Source organism: Triplophysa rosa, linkage group LG3 (assembly GCF_024868665.1).
Source record: "Triplophysa rosa linkage group LG3, Trosa_1v2, whole genome shotgun sequence".
Lineage (NCBI taxonomy): Eukaryota > Metazoa > Chordata > Actinopteri > Cypriniformes > Nemacheilidae > Triplophysa > Triplophysa rosa.
In genome coordinates this window covers 3,214,280-3,237,706 of record NC_079892.1, presented here as the reverse complement: position 1 = coordinate 3,237,706, position 23,427 = coordinate 3,214,280, and the positions used below count along the sequence as shown (strand labels likewise).

Below are 23,427 nucleotides of genomic sequence, written 5' to 3'. Positions count from 1 at the left end.
TGTGATCTTTAGCAGTTGTTTCAACTCTCATCATAGGATTTTAAGTTTGGATGACATGTTTAGTGGGGGAAGATGATGTAACTTCTTACTGACCTAAATTCAGCAAATGGTGTTGAGTTATAGACCATTAATGAGTTTTATTGGCCGTCTCATCAAATGGAGACCACTGACATAGGCCTACCATTGATATACTGGTAACTGGTTATAAAAAGGTCAGATTCAGTGCATGTGGGATGCATTTTCCAAGCACAGGGCATCTTGACACAGTTGAATATACAGAGATTTTTGCACCGTATGTCTGTACAGAGCTTGCTATACTGCACAATAAAAATAACTTGATCTCTTGAATAATCCATGTTCTGCGATGTAGAAGTAAAAAAACGCAGGCATGTTTCTGACCCGAACCAAGCACTCTGACTGTTGACACTGCTCAAAAATTGTTTGTCCAACTCCCACTTCAGAGGAATTTCCTGAATCCAAGAAAACACCCCATGCCTTCCCACTCACTTCTTTGACTGAGGGGAAAAAAAGAAAGGAATAAAGAGAAAAATGTCTGTGGGTGTATTTTAATATGTAACCCAAAAATGAACTTACCGTGTTTCTTCACGTTCATGTGAAATGAAGTTGCACGTCGGTACCAGCAGAGGGAGACCTGAATGAGTTTAATTGTGAGTCTACAATATCTAGGCTACATTACGTGATGCGTTATGTTATACATTATATGTTATACATTATCTATCTACATTACGTAATACACATACAAATTAGTTAGTGATGCAAACTTTTGACAGAAATACACCGAAACACCAATAGGGGTCTTCAAACCAAACCATTACGTAGCCCATCTCATCTTAATAGGCAAGCATACAGACGTTTACCAGGTTATTTTCCTGAGTGGGAAACGGGGGCCAGTTGCACAAATTTAGCCGCTAAAATTACTGCGTCTTAACCACTTAACACATTATAGTAACTGAATGGCAATTAGTTAGGACTTATCAGGCTTCCTTTTCACATTTCCGTTAGACCAAAATACCTTTTTATATAACTGACTTGAAGAAGTTATGACCAGTCTTGAAGAAAACAATGAGATGTCTAACTTCTAGGACTAATCTAAGCCGCTTATGCAACCGGCCCCTGGTTTGTATGACTGAGCAGAATGAAATTACATGTAAAATTGTGAATTTAAACATTTTGTGTAGAAATATAATTCAAACATGCAGTAAATACAGTTTTTGGAACGTCTCGGCTGCAGTGATATAGCATTGGCGCCCTCTGGTGGGTAAAAGCAAAACTGCAGTTTGGTGTGGAGCGAAATCACGGCATGGGACCTATCGGTCTGTTTCGAATGATCTAAATATAAATGAATACTATATATTAATAATGTACTGGTAATGTTCCGTGCACATTTTCAACAAATAAATAAATTAAATTGATATGGTAATTTGGTTTGATCGTCATGGTTTAAAAAGGAAAATGTATAATTTTGATTTGGTTCGATTAAAATATATTATAAGGGATCGTCAAACAAAACAAACTGTGTTAAACACCAATTTATGGGCAGATTTTTCATTATTTTACGAGCTCACCGGCCCATTCGGTCTTGATAGCTAAACGAGTTTGGCTTGCTGTCATGTTTATTTACTTAGAATATATTTTACTTATCTGTGCTATAGGACATGACTGTTGTTTGTACACAATTTTTTTTTAAATAAAACATTATTTTGACAAAAAAAACACGAATCTAGCTGTCCACGCATGCGCGCGGCCCGGCCTTGTCTGTTTCAGCACCGGGGTCACGTGATTCGTCGCCGCTGAATCGCTTCACAGCAACAGCAGAGATGTCCGCGAGCTCCGCGTTCAGCGATGAGAAAGGAGGGTCGTCCGGTGAACCCGAGTACGGCCACGACCCGGCCAGCGGGGGCATCTTCTCCACCGACTACAAGAGGTGAGACGCGCTGATATCTCGTTACTATACCGGAGAATTTACCTTAGGCTACGGAAATCACAGACGCGGGAGGCGCGCATGCGCGGATGAATCTGCTGGAAAAACGAAAGAGATGATAAACATGATTGTGATATTTAATAAATAATTGATGTGTTGTGTGTGTGTTCGGTGTGATTTTACCGTGCGGGCAGTGTGTGTTTCGTTAATACAAATGAACACACACACACACACACACACACACCGGTGGGGCCTGATTGGATCCCGATCCGATATGAAACGATAGGATCTGATCTGAGAGATCATAAGGGTGTGTTTGATAGTATAAATGTTTATTACATGAAAAGGTTTAAGTTTACCGCTGTGTGTTTTTGGTGAAGCGTGTATTTGTGTTTCAGCACCGGCCGGTGGACAGCGCCCAGCTCCAGATATAATATGATTATGATTTCTGCGCTGTTTTCATATTCTCGGCATGTGTTACGGTGTATTTCTTAAGTGGGATGTGAAGATTTTGTATTGTTCTAGAGAAGTCTAAGATGTGTTATCTTATTGATACCCATCATACCTTTACGCATTTGGCAGATGGTTTTATCCAACGCGACGTGCAGTAAATCCAAGTTTACATTTGATCAGTTTTTGTTTCTCGCGATATTTGAAGCTTTGACTAATGCCATTGCTAGCATTATAATGTACCAGCACAGCTACATCTACCTCAAAATATATTTACGTCTGTTCCAGTATATAGCTCAACTGGTAGAGCAAATGTGACGGGTTTGATCCACAGGGGACACACATACTGATACAAATGAGCTTGAATGCAATTTATGTCGATTTGGATATATTGTAATACTTTTAACCTCACCTCATAACCAGCGTTCTCTTCTAACTCCACATCTCTCTCTCTCTCTCTCTCTCTCTCTCTCTCTCTCTCTCTCTCTCTCTGGTCCACACCATGTGCTTACTGAACCATCTGTTTACTGATGGTGTGGACCAGTTTTGATCAATGCTAGCTGCCAATCTCTCTCTCTCTCTCTCTCTCTCTCTCTCTCTCTCTTTCTATGGTTATATTTAGAGGCAGCTGTTTTAGATCAATGTCCTTAGTGGGGAATATAATGGCTCTCTACTTGAAGTTGTGTGACATGCTATTCATTTAACTGATGCTAGATTTTGTGATTATAACTTGCTGAAATGTTTTTTTCTATCTCAATCTAGCTCTGAACTGTTTTGATGCATTGATGTGATTTGTGTGTGTATATCAATAGAATGTGTTCTCAGAATCAGATACTTTATTTTACAACTATTTTTCTGTGCAGTTTTATTCTGTGATTTGAATTCAAGTAATTTCTCAACCAGGTATTCATACATCAGTACATTTTGTACTGACTATACCTTGGCCGTACTTCACCCGTACTCTTTATTGGTGTTTAACATGGTGGTTTTAACGTATTTTGGTATTAAACTGTTTGTTTATTTCTAAGTGATGGGACAATGCATGTATAAGATCCGATATAAAATGTTAATGTGTAGTGCGGGCCAGGGGTATTTGTTTGTACCTAAAATGTCTATTCTTAGCAAGGATTACGCACAATACTAAACTGAAGCTTGTAGACATTCCGCCTGTTTTCCACCAGGGGGTGCTATAAGCCTTCAGTTGATGTCTGGGGATAGATTTTGCATATGGCAGGTATTTTATATTTTTTCGTTATATGTTAGTTGCAGGACAGATGTTTTATAATTTTATTCAGAATTTATAAAAAAAAAAAAGAATTATAGGTAGGTTTTTTATATTTTAATTTGTTTACTAACTTGGAATGAAAATGAATTTACTTAGTATGTACTTTCTTAAAAAATGTCCCTTTTTAATATTTTTCAGAATCTTAAAAAAAAATACAATATCTTTCTCTACCTTCAAATAATTTTTTTTCTGTTTTTATAACCAAGGGGACATGGATAGAGAGACATAATAGAATTAACCAACATAATAGTAGGCCTCGTCATAGTCATAACAATCACGTTAACTATTTTGTTATAATTATGTTGTCACATTTGCAAAAACAGTTTTGAAAATTTTCTAAAATCATGTTTTTGTATTGTACCTGCCAATAATGTAATGTCAATCAAGCTGCAGTTGGGATGTTTTGATTAAGTAATAATAACTAAATACAGCTAACTAACAAAATAAAACATAATCAAACCATGATAACACAATAAAAAACATTATTTTAAAAAGGGATTTATCTGTTTCGCAAATAAACTCTTCACATATAGTACTGCTGACACACATTGCACAGAGCTGGATTAGTGTGTGTGTGTGTGTGTGTGTGTGTGTGTGTGTGTGTGTGTGTGTGTGTGTGTGTGTGTGTGTGTGTGTGTGTGTGTGTGTGTGTGTGTGCGTGGTGGCAGTTTTACTGGTCCCAAGGTAAACATGAAGACTAGCGATTCTCACCTGCTGTTGCCTTGGCAACATGCCTTCCCGAACGGCTACTGTACCGCTCTTCATGTCTTCTGCTTTAGCAGCTGAATTAACAGAAAGCAGGAGCTCTGATCCACAGAGAGTCACACTCAAATGTTCATTTAACAGATTCTATATTTGAGTCGAGGGAGCTTCAGGCTTGTCTGACACGTGGGAACGTCTGAAACATTTTGTCACTGTGCTGTGAATTCTGCATCTGTCTGTGAATTCAGCTGCTCTCTCCTCCATGTTGTTCAGACACGCCACGTCAGATCTTCGAGAACTGAATCCCACTTCAGATCACACTGGCAATGCAATGTCATGTTGAGTGCATTGCATTGTGGGATACAGTATGTTTCTCCTAGATTCAATGCAGAGCAAAAGCTTCTGAATCTGAGATATTTCTTACGAGAAAAAGACTCGGAAATCTCTTCTGAAACTCTAATGACAATGTCTCAAAAACGGAGCTCTTATTTGTCAAGTCTGCAATGAAAAGTCAATATTGTTGAAGATGTCAATATGAACTCAAACATTTCTCATCAAATTGACCCAAATCCAGATTGTTTTACCTCTCCAATCTACATTCATTTACACCTCCGTACTCTTCAAAGATTTCAACAATCGTCTTATCTGTTCCCATTTTTATTCTTCCTAAAACAGTAGCTAGATCCAACACAAGTGTCCTGATGTGAATGTGTATTTGTGTATTTCTGCACTGATGGTTTCAGGCGTTATTAGGCTGTAAAAGCAAACAGCAGTAATGTTTGTGTATACGCCTGTGTGCGCACATCAAATGGGGGGTTTTCCTGCGAAAAAGCCTTTAGTGCTGCGTTTAGCTGAGTCATATCTGAGAGAGGGAGAGGTAATCGGCTGTTGCAGAAAATACGATTGAAAAAAGGACGAGAGAGAGTAAATGTGTCAGGAGAGAGAGAGCGTGTGCTTTTCCTGAGAGGCGGGGCTTGTGCCGAGGGGGGCGGGGTTTGCCCTGCTGAACGATCCGAGCGGCGTGCGCACCACCATTTGGTCCTGAGCAGGATGAGAAGACCTCTCGCCGTCAGAAGAGATAAAGCTCTCGTTTCGTCTTTTTACATCTCAGAGCCACGACTGACACCTGAAACGTCTCCAGATCTCTATTACAGACCTGTGGATTGTGAGAGCTAAAGCTTGGCGGACAACTGTTGCTCCCGAGACGGATTCGACATATAAAGGTGTTTTAGCACAGGTGCACAGACGTCTGGTAAGTCTTGGATTCTGCAGTTTCAGGCCGGTGAAGTTGCAGGACAGCTGACAAGATGACCACCATGCAGAGGTTGCTTCAGCTCCCTGTGAACGCCGTGAATATTGTGAAGAGCGTGCAGGGGGCTGCTCAGGGTCAGGAGGAGGTCCTCAGCCCGGTGTTGACCCCAGACAGCGGACCTCAGAACTGGTACAACGCCGTCCAACCTGAAGAACTCAGACACCTGAGATCAGGGGGGACGGGGGGAGGCGGATGGGGGGAGGGATCGGAGGAACGACCTGGGACGGACGAGGGTACAAGCGGCGTTCAGACGCAACCCTTACGGTACGCACACACATACACACGAGTGATATAAACGTAGGATGAAGCATCAGTGACGTCTCATGACGATGTCAAATTCAGAACATTTTTATTGATCAATTTTGTTTTGCTAAACGCGTCAAAATTGTGTGAATAGCATAGCTTAACTTATTTGGACTTGGATGTGATGAGAAATGTTGGAGATTAAATTGAGATCTGTGACTTTGGTATCTGTGAGATCTCTCTTAAGGAGGACGCGTGAGATCATTCCTAGAGGAAACTTAATTCAAATTCAACAGGAAATTATGAAATATATGTATATATATATATATATATATATATATATATATAATACACACATGGTATTGTTCAAAATTTTAAGATGTAGATTGACAAAAACGAACAAAACATTTGTGGGTTTGTCACCAACCGTAATCAGACCGTATTATAAATGCTGTAAGATTCATATTAGTAATACTAACTTTAAGAAAATGATAGTCTGTAAGATTTTAAGAGGTTTTCGAAATATAATATATAAAGGAATCAGAAGACTTGAGTCTCCATTTGCGCTCCATGTATTTTCAATTATCTCTATGAGAATCAATAGATCTCATGTGATGTTTCGCTTCTCTCTTCTCAGCGGGTTGTTGTACCTGTTGATGGTTTATGATTGTTAGCCTCTGATTGGTCTGTAATAGTCACATGTCCACCTGTGACACAATGGGTTATATAGAAGGTTGTTACGGAAGATCTTCCACACATATGCATGTGACACCGTGACTTCCTAACTGTGAAAAGATCACTGAGTATTGACTAAGATCATGTATGTGTGTGTGTGTGAGAGAGAGAGAAACGCTGTGAAGTGTTAAATTATGAATAACATTAATAATGTAGATCTGAAAGTGTAGAATGATAAAAGATAAGACAGACATAAATCAGACTCTATGAAGACATTTTTCCCACTTAACTTGATATACGCTACTGCAGCTTGCTATACCACTCAAATGTTTATTATGCGACGCACACTTGCTTTGCGTTAAGAATTGCATCATACATTTAGAACACAATTATTCTAAAAATTCACATAGTGTGCGAGTGTGTTTCATGTCTGGATGTTTTCTATCCCTGCTAAAGTTGGGACGTGCTGGTTTGTGCATGTTGTTGATGATTTGGTGCTGGTAGGACTAGGGATGTAACGATTCACTCAGCTCACGATGCGATGCGAGTCACGATTCTGATCTCACGATGCGATTTATTCACGATTTATTTTTACAAAATGAGTTGAAACAAATTAGAAATGAACAACTTGCCTTGCATTATTTCTTAAATGCTTCACGTTTCTTTGTATAATAAAATAATGTTTTATTTCAAATAACAAAACTAAACTGCAATTTTATAACAAATTAATAATAGAAAAAGTCTCTTTAATATAAACAAACTAATACTGTCTGAGCTTTTCTTGGATTTGTTTGCATTTAAGAAATATCAGCATGTCCACGTTTAGATTTGCAGTGAACATGGCGGCCCCTGCTGTTAAAAAAAAATGTATTGCGATTCAGTTCACACCTCAACCGATTTGAATCGTCACTCATTATAACCGATTTTCAACCGGCTCACGGTGAATCGTTACATCCCTAGGTAGGACACATTTCTCCAAATATCTTTTTCTTGTGTTCCACTGATGAACGAGTCATATGTAGGTTTACAACCACATGAGGGTGAATAAATGCTGACAACTTCCATTTTTGGGTGACTTTCCCTTTAAGTTAACGCTGTAAATATGTCCAGCATGATCGACAATTCAGAATTGAATTCATTTGCTAAAAGCCTGTATGTAAATGAGTTCGTGGTTGTAAAAATAAACACACTCTCTGACATACTGTATGATGTCATGTTTTGTGCCCAACCGTGTCTGCATTAGCGAAGATGAGGACTTCTCTCTGATCACGACCTGATTCTCACAGCACGACAGGGCACACACGAACACACGAGACAGACCTACTGACGCGTGGAAGGAAATGCCACCCCCGCTTTCTGCAACACAAGCGCACGGTGAACTATCACTCCTAACGTTGACGGCGCGTATACGCCACGTCGCAGTCCCTAATGAAAGTCACCGGTGGAATCTGGATCTGAAGATGCTTGTGTGGGGTGGGAAACGTTGGCAGGAAATCTATCCGCTGGAGTTTATTGCTCTGTTTGTTGCTGTGGAAACCAGAGAGCGAGACCTGGGTGCCTTTTAAGATATCGTAGTCGCTTCGTTTTGGCGAAGGCGACGTGACAGGCACCCAGGAAATGTTTTTCATTAGGCTCATAACAGTTTCACGCTAGAGCTTTCAGCTCGGCTTTGATGGAAAGGGTTCGAGTGAGTGAGGTTAGGCTGGCTCTGATTGGTCACTATCGTTGTGACATATTCGTCGTGTCATCATTCATCGAGGCTGTTATGACTGCTTTTCATTCATAATTAGAAAGAGAGATGGAGATCAATCCGGAGAAAGAGAGGCGCGGTCTCGTTCATGTCAGCCCTCTCTGAGCTGATCTCTTGATACACACACACACACACACACACCCTGGTTGCCCGCGAACACCCGCCGGCCAGACAGATAACCAGAGCTCATCAGACGCAGAGAGGGAGAACGAGGAAAGCGTGAGTGAATTCAAAGCAGGCGAGGGAAGGCATCACCTCTCCTTCATTACTTCCTTTTAAAAAGAGATTCATCACATGCATGTTGCTAAACTGCTGACATCCGGATGCGGTTGCTATGGTAACGTGTCGATCTCAAAGATATGGACAGAAGGGTTATGGCTTCAACTCTGTCCAGATACTAAAAACAGAAGTTTAGATCAGTATGGTTATAAATGGTCTATAAAAATGAGTCGAGACGTTTAGTCCATGCGAGTCCATCGAGGCCACCTTTCTGCTAGTCTGCTTCTAAACACTTAAAACGGACTTTTAGCAGATAAACAAATATATTCATATTTTATGTTCAGTAAAATTGCCTAAAATATTGATGACACATCATGAACTACACACATTTTATTAGCACTGGTTTACTGCTGTGACATACAGTATTTTTTATTTAGTGTGTGTTTTTTGCATAATATAGCCTACTTTTTGTTTGATTATTGAATTGATATTAAATTCAATGGGTTTTAATATTTTTGCCAATTGAAGCTGGACTTTCCTGACTAGAAAATCGCTGCTGGTGTGATACCATGATGGCCGCCAAGCGACTTGCATTAACAGACATTTTAAAAGGATACTTCTCCCAAAAATGAAACTTTTGTCATCATTAACTCACCCTCAAGATGTTCAAAACCTGTATAAATGTATTTGTTCTGCTGAACACAAAGGAAGATATTTGAAAGAATGTAAGCAATTTTCAGTTCTATCATTCACTAATATATTTTTTGTTCTGTTGAACACAAAATGCGATATTTTAAATAATTTAGGAAAGCAAACCGTTCTGGGGCACCTTTGACTACCATTTCATTTTGTTCTAATATGGTAGTGAATGATTTGCCAGAACTGAAAATGGCTAACATTCTTGCAAATATCTTCCTTTGTGTTTAGCAGAACAAAGAAATGTATACACGTTTGGAACAACTAGACGGTGAGTAAATGATAACAGAAGTTTCATTTTTGGGTGAACTATCCCTTTAAAGAAACATTTCACTCCCCCCCAAAAAATAAAACAAAAAATAAAAAAAGTTCTTGGCCGCCATTGACTACCATAGTAGGAAAACTGACAACGGTAGACAAAAGTGCCCCAGAACTGTTTGCTTTTCTACATTCTTCAAAATATCTTCTTTTGTGTTCAGCAGAACAAAGGAATTTATAAAGCATTTTTCCTACCATGGTGGCTAAGAACTGTTTGGTTATAAGCATTCTTCCAAATATCTTTCTCTGTGTTCATCAGAACAAAGAAATATACAGATTTGGAACAACTTGAGGGTGAATTAATGATGACAGAATTTTTATTTTTGGAGAACTGTCCCTTTAAGCTGACATATAAAAAACGGGTGTTTAATAAAATATTTTTGTGTGTTTTTTGTGTGTGTGTCTTTATTTTCATTATCTAGGAGTCCTCTACCACATTTATTTGTGTAAAAGCTTTGATGGATGGTTTCATTTTATTCTCCTTTATCTCCTCTCATGAATAACTGCAGGGCTCTTAAAGGGCCGGGAGTCTCTGAATGAGTCTCCTCAGTCTCGGCGTGTTTTTCTTACAGCACTTTAACTTAGATATTAAGATATTATTGTTATTATAGACTGAAACAACTGACAATATTGTTCTATCTTGTTTGCAATTTTCAGACATGATGACCTGAAAGAGATGTTGGACAGTAATAAAGACTCGCTGAAGCTGGAGGCCATGAAACGAATCGTTGCTGTGAGTTTAGCTTTTCTTGTCTCCAAAATCACTTAGCAACCCCCTAGCAACCACCTGTAATGTCATGAGTGATACAGAGCTGTGCTGGGAAATCAGCTGTGATTTTTCATGGACCATTGGTCATAATATCCCAGCAGCCTTTAGGAGATGTCCTGTTTGGTTTTATAGGTGTAAAAACGGAACCTGAGCAGACGTCAATAAATCAACCCCCCCCCCCACACACACATGAACACAGAAAATCAAATTAAAATCCTACAGGTTCACCATCAAATGTAGTCGTGTTTGTATTTCTGTGTCTGTGTTAACAGACAGAATACTGTAATTGAGGGTGATCAACAATGCCGTCGTCGCGGTTTGTTTTGTGACTGAAGCGTGTGTGTGTGCTTGCATCATTGGAAATAGGACAGGAATGCACAGCGTTTAATATTCATGAGTGGATTTGGTTTCTCTGTATTGTTGTGGATCAGATCAGGGCTGAAATATTTATCATCCAGACAGAGCTCAGAAGCCACAAACAGCCACCTGATACACACGAGGAACCAACAGCAGGTAGATGTCCATCTGAAGCCAAACCCAAACTTAAAGTCAATATGAAGACAACATTTTCTTTCTGAACACACATTCGTTGAACATCATTGAAAAAGAATTTGCTTTATATATTTTTTAAATAGGTCCCGTCTCTGAAACCTCTTATTTCTTTAACCCGTCACCTTTAACAACTTATAGGCACTTTTTACCTGTTTAATTCCTAATAGGATAAAATCAAAAAACATGTTTTTGTAGCTCTTGTGCTTTGATAAAAAGCAAATATTGTACCAAAATGTCTTCTGGACACTTTTGTCCAACACTGTACATTCAGTCACTTTATAAGTGTCTTAATACTTTAAGCAGATCTATAAATAAATCAAAACTATAGTCTATAGTCGTAGTGAACTATAGCAGTTTTTACCCCTACTAGTTAAAAGCGACATGCTTAATGGTGCAAAACTCTCATTTACCAAACATTTACGTCACGTAGAAGCCAACTTTCTAAAAACCTTTTATTTTGGACCTTTCCAAAACGAATCAGTTTTATATCATATTTCTATATGATTATATAAATCACCAAAGGTGCTGAAAGAGCGAGAGAGTGACTAACCTTGAGCCATGTATTAGGAATTGGTTTAGTTCACCTTATAAAATGCAGTGTTTTTTTCCCTCACATATTCCCTGAGGCTGTGTTTAACTTCCTGCTCAAGTGTTCAGAGAGCGCGTGTGGATGTGGTTGGAATTCTCAGATTGAGTTTTCTCGGTTCGTTCTTTCATCAGAGTAATAGAAATGCTGTGCGTGTGTGTGTGTGTGTGTTTTCACACAGATGATTGCCCGGGGGAAGAACGCGTCTGATCTTTTCCCTGCGGTGGTGAAGAACGTGGCCTGTAAGAACATCGAGGTGAGTGTTGAACAGAAGAGGATCATCGAGACAGGAAGTGACTCATGAACTTACAGGAAGTCCGCTTTTCAGGGGCGTTAATAAATTGAATCTTGATATTGATACGAGATGGCAGCGTAGTGTTGTTTGTGCCGAGTCAGAAAAACCCAGTTATGTGTGTGTTGGATTTGTGTTCTTTCTGAGATAATGTGTGTGTTTTCAGGTGAAGAAGCTGGTGTATGTGTATCTTGTGCGTTACGCTGAGGAACAGCAGGAACTCGCTCTGTTGTCCATCTCTACCTTCCAAAGAGGCTTAAAGGTCCTTAAACACACATCCGTATTTCATTTTTTATTTAATATAACTGAATAAGACAAATGCACATCGGGTACCAAATAGAGGATGTTTTCACGCACACACTTCTTGCAGCTACACGCTGTATTGTTGTCCATTAAGAGGGAGAATGTTCGACTCTGCCCCCTAGTGTCAGATGACGTCACACCCTTTAAAGCGATAGTTCACCCCAAAAGGAAAATTCTGTCATCATTTACTCAACTTGTATGACTTTCTGTCTTCTGCGAAACACAAAAAAATATATTTCGAAGAATGTTGGGAACCGGAGACCAAGTTTGGTTACCAACATTCTTCAAAATATCTTCTTTTGTGTTTTGCAGAAGAAATAAAGTCACACAGGTTTAAAATGACAAGAGGGTGAGTAAATAATGACAGAATTTAACATTGTGGGGTAAACTATCCCTTTAACTCTTTAAAGGGACAGTTCACCCAAAAATGAAAGCACTGTTATCATTTACTCACCCATAAGATGTTTCAAACCTGTATTCATTTTTGTACTGCTGGACTCAAAGAGGCATTAAAGTATGTCAGTTTTTCTTTATCGCTCTCTTTTAATCACTGTGACCTCTGACCCCTGACACAGGACCCTAACCAGCTGATCCGCGCGAGCGCCCTGCGTGTGCTGTCCAGCATCAGAGTGACCATCATCGTACCCATCATGATGTTAGCCATCAAAGAAGCCGCGTCTGATATGTCTCCATACGTCCGCAAGACGGCGGCTCACGCCATACCCAAACTCCACAGGTACCAAAAACAACCGTCTGATGTTATCTGCTCACTTTACCCATCAGCGGCTTCGGTGTAGTTGGCAGACTTTTCAAACGCAATGTTTTTCTCTCCCTGCAGTCTGGATCCTGACCAGAAAGATCAACTCATCGAAGTCATCGAGAAGCTATTGGCTGATAAAACCACAGTGAGTTACAGGTCTGTGAGATATGATGTTTGTTCCTAATGTCATCTCACACCTGAAGTGTGTGTGTTTGCGTGCGTCTAGCTTGTGGCTGGCAGTGTAGTGATGGCATTCGAAGAAGTGTGTCCGGACCGCATCGATCTCATCCACAAGAACTACCGTAAGCTGTGTAACCTGCTGATCGATGTGGAGGAGTGGGGTCAGGTGGTCATCATCAACATGCTCACACGCTACGCCCGAACGCAGTTCCTCAATCCCAACATCAACGTGCGTATCAGAATTGTGCGTGTGTGTCAGGAGGGCGTGGACTTTCTCATCAAGTGCGCGTGTGTGTGCAGGAGTCTCTGTTGGAGGAGGGCGATGAGAAGGCGTTCTATGCTTCTGATGAGGAGGAAGATGAAGAGAAGAAGGTCGAGGCGTCCGCTCTGGCCAAGAGGAAACCGTATGTGATGGATCCTGATCACAGACTCCTGTTGAGAAACACTAAACCTCTGCTGCAGAGTCGCAACGCTGCCGTGAGTCTTTCATCCGTAACATTTGTCTCTCTATTGCCACCTCTGTTTGAAACATAGAATTGCAGGTGACTTTATGTTCTTTGTTTTTATAAATACATTTTTTTTGCTGTTCTCAGCTTTTTATTTAAGATTTATATTTTTATGTTTAGAATATTTTATGTTTTATATGAAGCTTTATGTGAAATCTCTAATAGCGACTCTATTTTTGTAGGTGGTGATGGCGGTTGCTCAGCTGTACTTCCATTTGGCTCCTAAAGCAGAGGTGGGCGTCATCGCTAAAGCTTTGGTCAGGTTAATGCGGAGCCACAGGTATGTAACCACATACCACTTACAAACAAATCCTCACACGCACAGCTAAACAAATCAACTCCATCTGTAAATGGACGGGTGATGGGTTCCACCTCCGATGAGACTGCGGTTCTGCTGGCGTGTCTGCAGATTATAAACATCATCCATTATTCACATCCCTCATTCCATTTTGCTTCCTTTCAAGTGTTCTTAAACTTCCAGTCCAAGACTATTAATCTATTTTTTTCACCCACGGAATGTGTTATAGAGGATACACACTGAATACACAGAGTGTGATGCTTTTTAACTGGTTTTGAATACTCACGTTTCACTCTCGCGTCTTTGACTGTTTTGTTTCTGCAGTGAAGTGCAGTATGTCGTGCTTCAAAACGTCGCCACCATGACTATCAAAAGACGGGTAAGCACGCAACACAACAGAAAACTCATGAGGCGGATCTTTTTGATCATTTACCTATGCGTGAAAAATGTCACAGATAAGAGCTGTTTTAAAATCGTTTCTTTATATAAAAATTAGGGCCGTCAAACGATTAATCGCGATTAATCGCATCCAGAATAAAAGTTTGTGTTTACATAACATATATCTGTGTACTGTGCATATTAATTTTGTATTTATAAAGACAAAACACACACATACTTGTCTATAAATTTTAAATGTATTAATTTATATTTACCAATAATTGAAATTGTAAATAAATGTTTATTAATAGTTATATTTTATATTTTTCTTAAATATATGCATTTATGTGTATGTGTTTATAAATACAAAATTAATATGCACAGAACACCGGCATATATTATGTAAACACAAACTTTTATTCTGGATGCGATTAATCACGATTAATCGTTTAAGTCTTCACTAAATATACATGCACAGTTATCTTTCTTCAGTTGTATTTGAATAGATTGTCCTGGAGAGATTTTACAGTTTGAGAGATCACTATGGTTTGGAAGAATGGAGCAATTCCAAAAAACACCCCCTCGAACGGAGGTGTTACGTTTGTTTTTTGTTTTTTGCAGGGAATGTTCGAACCATATTTAAAAAGTTTTTATATTCGCTCCACGGACCCCACCCAGATCAAAATTCTCAAGGTGAAATGACACTCGACTTACGTTTGGCTTTGAAACGCTTTTATTCTGATCTTATAACTGAATACAAGCAGGAATCTGAAACAACTTATATTTTGATGACTTTTTTGAATAAAGCTGGAAGTTCTGACTAATTTGGCTAACGAGACAAACATCTCCACCCTCCTGAGAGAATTTCAGGTACTATTTTACTCGTGCCTTTTCTTTAGTTGTGTATTCATTTCAATGCGTGTATATGATATATAGGAATAGTTGACAGTCATCGATCTGTTCCTATTTTTGTGACACAGACGTACATTAAGAGCATGGATAAGGATTTCGTAGCCGCGAGCATTCAGGCCATCGGTCGCTGTGCTACGAACATCGGTGAGGTCAGAGACACCTGCTTGAACGGCCTCGTCCAGCTGCTCTCCAACAGAGACGGTGAGAAAACGCAATTAAAAATAACACTGGTGTGATGCACCCTGTGTGAACGCCACCTCTGCGTGTCTCCGAAAATGTCCGGTAAGATCTTACGTGCATGCGTGTGTGTGTGTGTTTAGAGTTGGTTGTAGCCGAATCCGTAGTGGTGATCAAGAAACTCCTGCAGATGCAGCCCGAGCAACACAGTGACATCATCAAGCACATGGCCAAACTCATCGACAACATCCAGGTACCGCTCCCATCCATACCTGGCACGCTTAAACACGCTCGTATCCGTTTTCGCAGTCCTGACCGTGTGTGTCATGTGTAAGGTACCGATGGCCCGTGCCAGCATCCTCTGGCTCATCGGTGAATACTGTGAGCACGTTCCCAAAATCGCCCCAGATGTCTTGAGGAAAATGGCCAAGAGCTTTACGAACGAAGAGGACATTGTCAAACTTCAAATCATCAACCTGGCAGCCAAACTGTATCTGACCAACTCAAAGCAGGTGAGAACCTCGCACACACATTTCCTGTCAGGTGTGACACAATTCGCTTAAAAAAAGTGTATCTCGTTGTCTTACAGACTAAACTGTTAACACAGTACGTGCTGAACCTGGCAAAGTACGACCAAAACTATGACATCAGAGACCGCGCTCGGTTCATCCGCCAGCTGATCGTGCCTACCGATAAGAGCGGTGCTCTCAACAAATATGCCAAGAAGCTTTTCCTTGCCCTCAAGCCCGCTCCTGTCCTGGAGTCTCCGTTTAAAGGTACGATCATGGCATAAAACGATGTACCCGTTTTAAAAAAAACTATGGAAATACCAGCAAAATGTGTTTGTTTTGCAGACAGAGATCATTTCCAGCTGGGATCACTGTCTCACCTTCTCAACGCTAAAGCTTCCGGATATCAGGAGCTGCCGGCCTGGCCCGAATCGGCACCCGACCCGTCCGTGCGCAACGTGGAGGTGAAGGATTCAGTGTGTGCAGGGCGAACAGTTCTGACAGGGCCAGAGGCCGCAGGGGTGCTTCTTCAACTGACCACCAGAGGGAGCATCAACATGCAAGACCTCCCAAAGAAATGCCCTCCTCGCTCATTAGCATAACTCCACCCTCATAATGCATAAAATCACACGCTCTGCATTTCAACGGGGTGGTAGCTACTCATACCGCAATCCTATTGGTTGCTTTCTCGTACGAAAGAGATTGGGATTGGTGCGTGGCTTTTTCCGCCACGCACTTGTTATTTAGAGCTATATAATGTTGAGCATATATTCGACTAACGCGCTCACCGTAATCCACCCCAAATCATTCTCAGACCGGACAAATTTGAGTTAAAAACCATCAAAGCATATGCATGAGATCTGAGGTCTTACGCTACGGTCAGGGGCTCCAGGTTCAGGTTTTTGTCTGTACGATGTTTACATTTGTCGTTTTATAAAACCGTCATTCACAGAGCAGATTTCACAGCACCCCTGTTTGCCCACTTTTTGACAGTCTTATCTCTCTGTCTCCGCCCACAATGCAATGCAGCAAGAGGAATTCATAGACACCAGCGAGGGCCGAATCGGCCTTCTTGGAGACTGGAGAGAGGTGCCCGCAAGAGTGCAGTGGCTTCTCTCTCTCGCTGATCTTTGTGTGGTCCAGTTTGACCTTCTTGCATTGAAGTGTGTGTGAAATCTGCTGACCTACGAATCCGTTTTCAGCCATACAAACCATCACATCAGCAAACGTCCATATTAATGTTGCACTTCCATTTCCGTGACACCAAATGCTCAGCAAAGCATCCAAACATCACGCGAATACAAATTTGCTATTGATACGCATTTTTAAACATAACCGGTGGAGTATATGAGAGACATCTCTTGCGGGGAAAATTCACTAAACGGTTGCAAACACTGTTTTTATTGTGTTAAATCGAACACTTTATTTTCCTTATTTAGGCCCCTCCCTCTTTTTGACGTCACTGTTTTTGTGTAGTGTTTATGAATTTGATTTCTAACCGATTGTGCTTAATCTGTGAGATTAAATGCTTCAATTTAACAAGAAAAAAAGTCAAATGTCTCTGTCATTAGAGTTTCAGAAGAGATGTCAAACTGAGCTCTTATTTGTCAAGTCTGCAATCAAAAGTCAATATTATTGAAGATCTCAACATGAACTCAAACATTTCTCATCAAATTTACCCAAATCCAGATTATTTTACCTCTCCAGCCTACATTCGTTTACACCTCCACTCTTCACGTGTTCCAACAATTACACTCACATTTGTTTCTATTCCTCCAATGGAATTTGAGCATCTATCAGTGAATGCAATTCATCTTTAGTGAATTCCCCCCACCGTTTCCATCGCTTTGACTGAGACTAAATTAAAGAAATATTCACGTGTAAGAGACCGAGTATACCTGCTGATCTGTTGAAAAGTGCAACTTGATTCCTTGTGTGTACTTTGAAATCTTTTCTTTATTTTCTGTTCTTTCCTTTCCTCTTCTTCTGGCCATCTCACAGCATCATTCTTGCGTTTCTTTTGTTTCTTTCTCGTTTGCCAGGTTATTAGACTGCTCGAAAGAGTCACCACTTTAACCAGCGTGAGTCCGTCAGTCACCCTTAGCGTCAGACCCAAGAGCTTTTGCCACCAGCTTAGTCTAGCGTCTGTTCTGTGCTAGATCAGCCTTTCCCTTTCCTCAGTCCCTGCTCTACCAATGAACTCAGAATCCTCACAAAAACATCGAGGACGGCCTACAGCGCTGATGCTAAATTTCAACTATTCCTGATTTACAGAACACGCAAATAGTACTAAAAAACTTCCACGCAAATTCACGTCCATCTCAATGATTCAGTGCTGGAGGTCGTTTTGTGTTTTTGAGGATGTGACTTTTTCTATATGTTTAAGCATACACGATAAGAAAATGAATGTGGCCATGAATGCACGACCTTCGCTGCTACAGAGACCAAGCGCTGGCCTCAGGAACAGAGTTTTGTTATTCATGTATAAGTGTAAATGAACACACTGCTTGTAAAGAGGCATTCATGGCCGTTACGAATATTTCTGCCTGATTTCAGGATCTGGTTTGACTTTGAATCTTGGTCCTTTCGCAGATTCCAGATTGGAGCAAATGCACGAGCCGGAAAGATCGGAAGGAGAAGAAAGTGGAGAAGCCGTTCTATTCCGATTCGGATGGGGAATCAGGACCGACCGAATCTGCGGATAGCGGTAACCATGGAGACAACAACATCCTGTCTGTAATGAATAAAGCATCACAGCCGTCTTGTTTTTCAGTACAAATGTCGAAACATTTTTGCTTGGAACAAGAGAAAATATCTGCTGAGGTGCAAGAAAAATAAACGTGCTTTTAAGGGAAAACATTTTTCTTATGCTGTATTTCTTATATTTTTTATGCATAAACTTTTGATAGTAAATATAAGATAAAAAATCTGATCATTTTGCCTAACTTGATTCGAGATTGTTTAAATATTTGTGCAGAAAAATAAGATTTAGAAAGATACTTTTCTTTCTAGAGTCAGACTCGGGCAGCAGGTCGGAGAGCGTTAGCGGCAGTGATGAGAGCGCTTTCGGCTCAGAAAGTGAGGAGAGCGGAGAGGAAACCGAGTCAGATGAGGAAGAAGAGGAGGAGGAGAAGATGAAGAAAAAAAGGGTGGAGAAAACCAAAGCAAAGAAACCGGTGGTGGAGAGCGCAGAGAGGTCTCATACATTTACTAGAAACCAAATTATTGCCTTAATACTGACACTAATGGCTGGAACACACTACAAGACTTTAAAATCTGAACAGATTTTTAACTAGACATCATACACTTGCAGACTTTTTGAAAGTTTCTGATAGTAACACACTAACTAATCAAATCCGGCACAGACTTTCTCCAACAAGCTCAGACTGAAAATCTGAGCAAAAGTCTTGTAGTGTGTCTCAGCCTTAAGACAATCTGAATTGACATGAGAATGAGCTCAGAGTGTTTCGATTCATTCTCACAGTGAACAGAGCAGCGGCGCAGAGGACCAGAAGCGCGGCAGGAAGACGGGAAAAGATCGAAAAAGCGCTTCAGAGTCAGAGAGCGAATCAGAAAGCAGCGAATCAGAAGAGGAGTCAGAGGACGAATCAGAAGAGGAATCAGAGTCCGACGCTGACATCAGAAAGAAGAAGGTTGGACTTTCTCTCACACGAGCGAGAGAACGTGTAGATATGAATTCTTTCACTTCATCTGGGTTTTTTTTTCCGTTTCATTCAGGCACCCGCAAAACAGCCGCCCAAACAATCCAAAAAAGTAAACAAGAAAGAAACGCAAGAAATGTCTTTGCTGGATCTGGATGATTGTGAGTAAAAAAATGTCATAGTATTTTTCAAATACTCGAATGTCTAAAATGATCTAAAGATCTGTCTCTCTCAGTCGAACCGACCCCAGCATCGGCTCCGGTGACTCCAGTCAACTTTCTGTCCAGCAGTTTGGTGTCTGATCTGGAGGGTTTGTCATTAACCGACACCATTCTGGCACCAAGTGTGAGTTTTGTAAACTCGCATAACTATTGTGACTTTATTTAAATGATATAAATATTCAAACCTTGCTCTTCTCTGACAGACCATCGCTCAGTCTGCTTCGATGAAGATGTGTGAACTCCTGCACCGTATAAGAGGCGAGGGTCTTGCCGTTGAATACTGTTTCAGCCGGCAGCCCTTCAGCCCCGACCCCAACATGGTGGCTGTCCAGATCCAGTTCACCAACAACACCAGCTCAGAGACTAAAACCATTCACATCGAAGAGCCCAAACTTCAGTCGGGAATGAGGATCAGAGAGTTCTCTGAGATCGGTCTGTCCTCGCATGGGTGCATTCACAGGGCGTTTCTTTGTCCAGAGGAATCATTTAGAGTTCATTGTTGTTCTGTGTGTTTGCTTTCTTTCAGAGTTGATGTCGGCAGGTGAATCGGTTACAGTAGTGATGGGCATAGATTTCTGTGACTCGACGCAAGCGGCAAACTTCCAGCTGTGGTGAGAACTAGCTTCAAACTAGCTTAAGATGCTAAAGACCGTGGCTCCAGTTGAGCAAAAAAACGACATTTAAAAAGACGTTTGACCAGCTAAATAATCATGGGTGACCATCTAGAAGCCATGTCATACCAGCAAACCATCAGCATCTGGTTTTGGTGGATTTTCCGACAGGCTAAGATGCATCTAAGTTATCGGAAACCACATCATGGTCTTGATTTGCTCTGATGTTTCCTCGCACATTTGCTTTGTTTTAGCACCCACACCCGCAAGTTCTTCGTTTCTATCCAGCCACCCGTCGGGGAGTTGATGACGCCAGTGTTTCTGACAGAAAATGATTTCAAGAAGGAACAGGGTGAGCAACAACTTGAACTTTATCAACTTACTTAAAGGGATAGTTCACCCCAAAATAAAAAATCGGTCATCATTTATTCACCCTCATGTCATTCGAAACAGAAAAGAAGATAGTTTGAGAAACGTCCCAGTGGTTTGTGTCCATACAATGGAAGTCAATGGGGTCAATGTTGTTTGGTTACCAACATTCTTCAAAATATCTTGTGTTCAGTCATACAGGTTTGGCATGAGGGTGAAATAATTTTCATTTTTGGTTGAACTATATCTTTAAGCATCCACAAACTTTCTTTTGAATGTTAAAGTGGTGAATAAATCCATTATTGCTTATTTTCAATCATTTTTCAAAGTCTCTCTGAAACTTATTTTTGAAGTGTACATTAGAGGAAGAGAAACTCGATAAAGTCTTTTTAAGTCTCTCTTTCATTATTCATAAAATGTGGCCTGAGTTTCATGGTTTCTGGATTCTTTTAGGACTGAGTCCGAATTTGCCTGAGCTCATGTGGTCTTCATGTCCTCATGGGAAGTTCCTACTTACAAGTTTAGAAAACCAAATTACAACATGATTTTTCGTGATTTTAGTTGCAAAAGGAATTGACCAAGTTTATATTTTACTCCTTAATAGTTTTGACAGAGACAGAAAGCTTGTTAGGGCTTGTTCAACAAAAAGATCAAACCTAACATTTATTTTCACACAGTTTAACATAATATTTTTACAAACTCGTGTTGTTTCTTTCCTGTTGGGTCATTTTGTCGCTATCCATTAGAAAATCTATTGAATGGTAAGTTTCTGTAGCCGAATAGATTAGCATTTGCACTCCCTTCCTTTTCCCTTTAACACACACACAAAGTCAGTCACACCCCCTTGCTCTCGTTCTATCAATGACTTTGCTTCTAGCTGCCCCTTACTCTTATCTCCAGCTATCTCCTCGGCGACCGTTACCATGACTATGTATCTCCTCACGGCACATCAAGGTAACAACGTGCAGCATGTCACTAGGAATGTGCCGTCCACACAAAGAACCCGTGTGATTGATCGCAAACCATCGTGACTTGCAGCCCAACACACCCGCCTTACATTTTCACTTCAGTTTTGTGCCGACTTTAGTGTCAGTAATGCACCCATGTTCCCTTAAAATGTTGCCTAGGTAGACAGCTCACTAGGTTTTGAAACAGATCCGATTTAGCTCATCTCGAGGTATGCATTGAGCTTGCTCTCTCTCTCTCTCTCTCTCTCTCTCTTTCTCTCTCTTAAAGGTAAACTAATGGGAATGAATGAGATCTCGGAGAAGTTAACACTTGGAGAGAAATGTGTGAATGAGCATGTCATCGTTGAAAGGGTCACGGCCACTGCCAACTTAAGCCGAGTGCCCTGCGGTTCGGATAAAGAGTGCAGGTAACATACAAAAAACCATTTCAGTCCAGTTTTAATATAACCTGTGACCCAAGATGATATTCTGTTATTAAATCGTGTCATTTTCTTTGCGTTTCTCCGCTTGCTTTCTGTTATTCTTGCCTGTGATCTTTTGAACTTCATCTCAGTTCTCCTCCGACTCCTCCCCCTTCTTCACCTGTTCACAGATTCGCAGGTAAAACCGTCAGCAGCGGCTGTCTCGTGCTGGTCACCGTTGCTATGAAGGAAGGAAGGGGAGCTCAGTTAACGGTCAACTGCGAGAAGATGGTGATCGGCACAATGCTGGTTAAAGATATCCTACAGGCCCTGACGCAGTGACGACGCCCCCTGCAGTCCAGACCCTCCTATTGCTGCCTAGCACATTTATTTGCAGCCGTGTGTGCATCTGCCATGTATGGACCGGCTTGTAGCATCAAAAATCAAACCTACAGTGAGAGGCATCGGGTCTTTTGTTACAGTTTGTTCAGTGTGTGTTGCATGAGAACAAAACAGCTGAACACCAGAAATATCTTTTAGTGTGGATTAGATGTTACATTTAGGATCAAAAAACAAAAGTACAGAATTATTACGGAAACCAGTATTTTAGTTAACCTTAAATACATTTTATTCTTATTAATTTAGCCATCTAGTCACCAGGTTAATTTTTAATGGATTTATAAAGTTATTTTTCCTTCAAGTCCAAATACTTGCACTGCACAGTAAAACATTTTATATAAACATAATTCATGTTTCTAACCATATCAAACTGGTTACCATTTACAAACCTTAACCTTCTAGAGCATATTAGTATAATAAACAGCCTTCTAATTTATTTCTAATAAATCCAGATATAGATGGATAAACATTTGTTACATAGGCTATTAGAATTTACTGCCGTTATCTCAAATGCAATGTTTTAGCATTTTCAATCTCTCTGAAAAGAAAATGTATGTCTTTAGTGTTTCTTTGAAAACATGTTCATTTTTTGCTGAAAGCATTGCTTGTAGTTTAGATTTTGGATTTTTTTTATTTCAAAAGAAATAGTTATGATGATGTGCTTGTGTGCATAAACCTGATCCTCCTCCACTAGGTTCAAAATCCAGTTTTGCTTTGTCCTCTCTGTGTGACTGTGGGAATATCACGTGTTCTTTGAATATTATATCTCTGTTTATTTTAAAGAGTTTTAAATGTCAATAAAGAAGAATGTGCACTGGATTGGACAAATTGTAGTTGTTTATGAATATGCATTTGATGACTCCTCTGACAACTAGCCCCGGTCTCATTTAAATTTACCATTGGAGCTTTGCGCGTGACCGTCCTGATGTGCACGTGCTGGACACGTGCGCATGTTAATTGCTGCTAAAACGTTCAGTCAACG

The 23,427-nt window shown here is 40.4% G+C and overlaps 1 protein-coding gene across 4 annotated transcripts; it reads left to right on the top strand.

The window, feature by feature from the left end:
* The first annotated feature begins 1,793 nt into the window (after positions 1-1,793).
* LOC130551524 (AP-3 complex subunit beta-2) lies at positions 1,794-23,289 on the top strand. 4 transcript variants are annotated; one of them, XM_057329185.1, is made up of 27 exons: positions 1,794-1,945; positions 10,250-10,325; positions 11,681-11,755; positions 11,958-12,053; positions 12,670-12,830; positions 12,933-12,999; positions 13,081-13,263; positions 13,335-13,511; positions 13,723-13,820; positions 14,163-14,217; positions 14,838-14,909; positions 15,024-15,086; positions 15,197-15,329; positions 15,449-15,558; positions 15,641-15,817; positions 15,895-16,081; positions 16,160-16,278; positions 18,407-18,521; positions 18,827-19,010; positions 19,299-19,467; positions 19,553-19,637; positions 19,712-19,821; positions 19,901-20,129; positions 20,224-20,308; positions 20,563-20,660; positions 21,914-22,052; positions 22,238-23,289. In XM_057329185.1, exons 1-27 carry the CDS (start codon positions 1,839-1,841, stop codon positions 22,386-22,388), a joined length of 3,321 nt encoding a protein of 1,106 aa, XP_057185168.1. In that variant the 5' UTR covers positions 1,794-1,838; the 3' UTR covers positions 22,389-23,289. The 4 variants fall into 4 exon arrangements, with proteins under 4 accessions (XP_057185168.1, XP_057185167.1, XP_057185165.1 ...); XM_057329184.1 differs by having other exon boundaries at positions 22,199-23,289; XM_057329182.1 differs by lacking the exon at positions 1,794-1,945 and adding an exon at positions 5,402-5,955 and having other exon boundaries at positions 22,199-23,289.
* Positions 23,290-23,427: the final 138 nt, after the last annotated feature.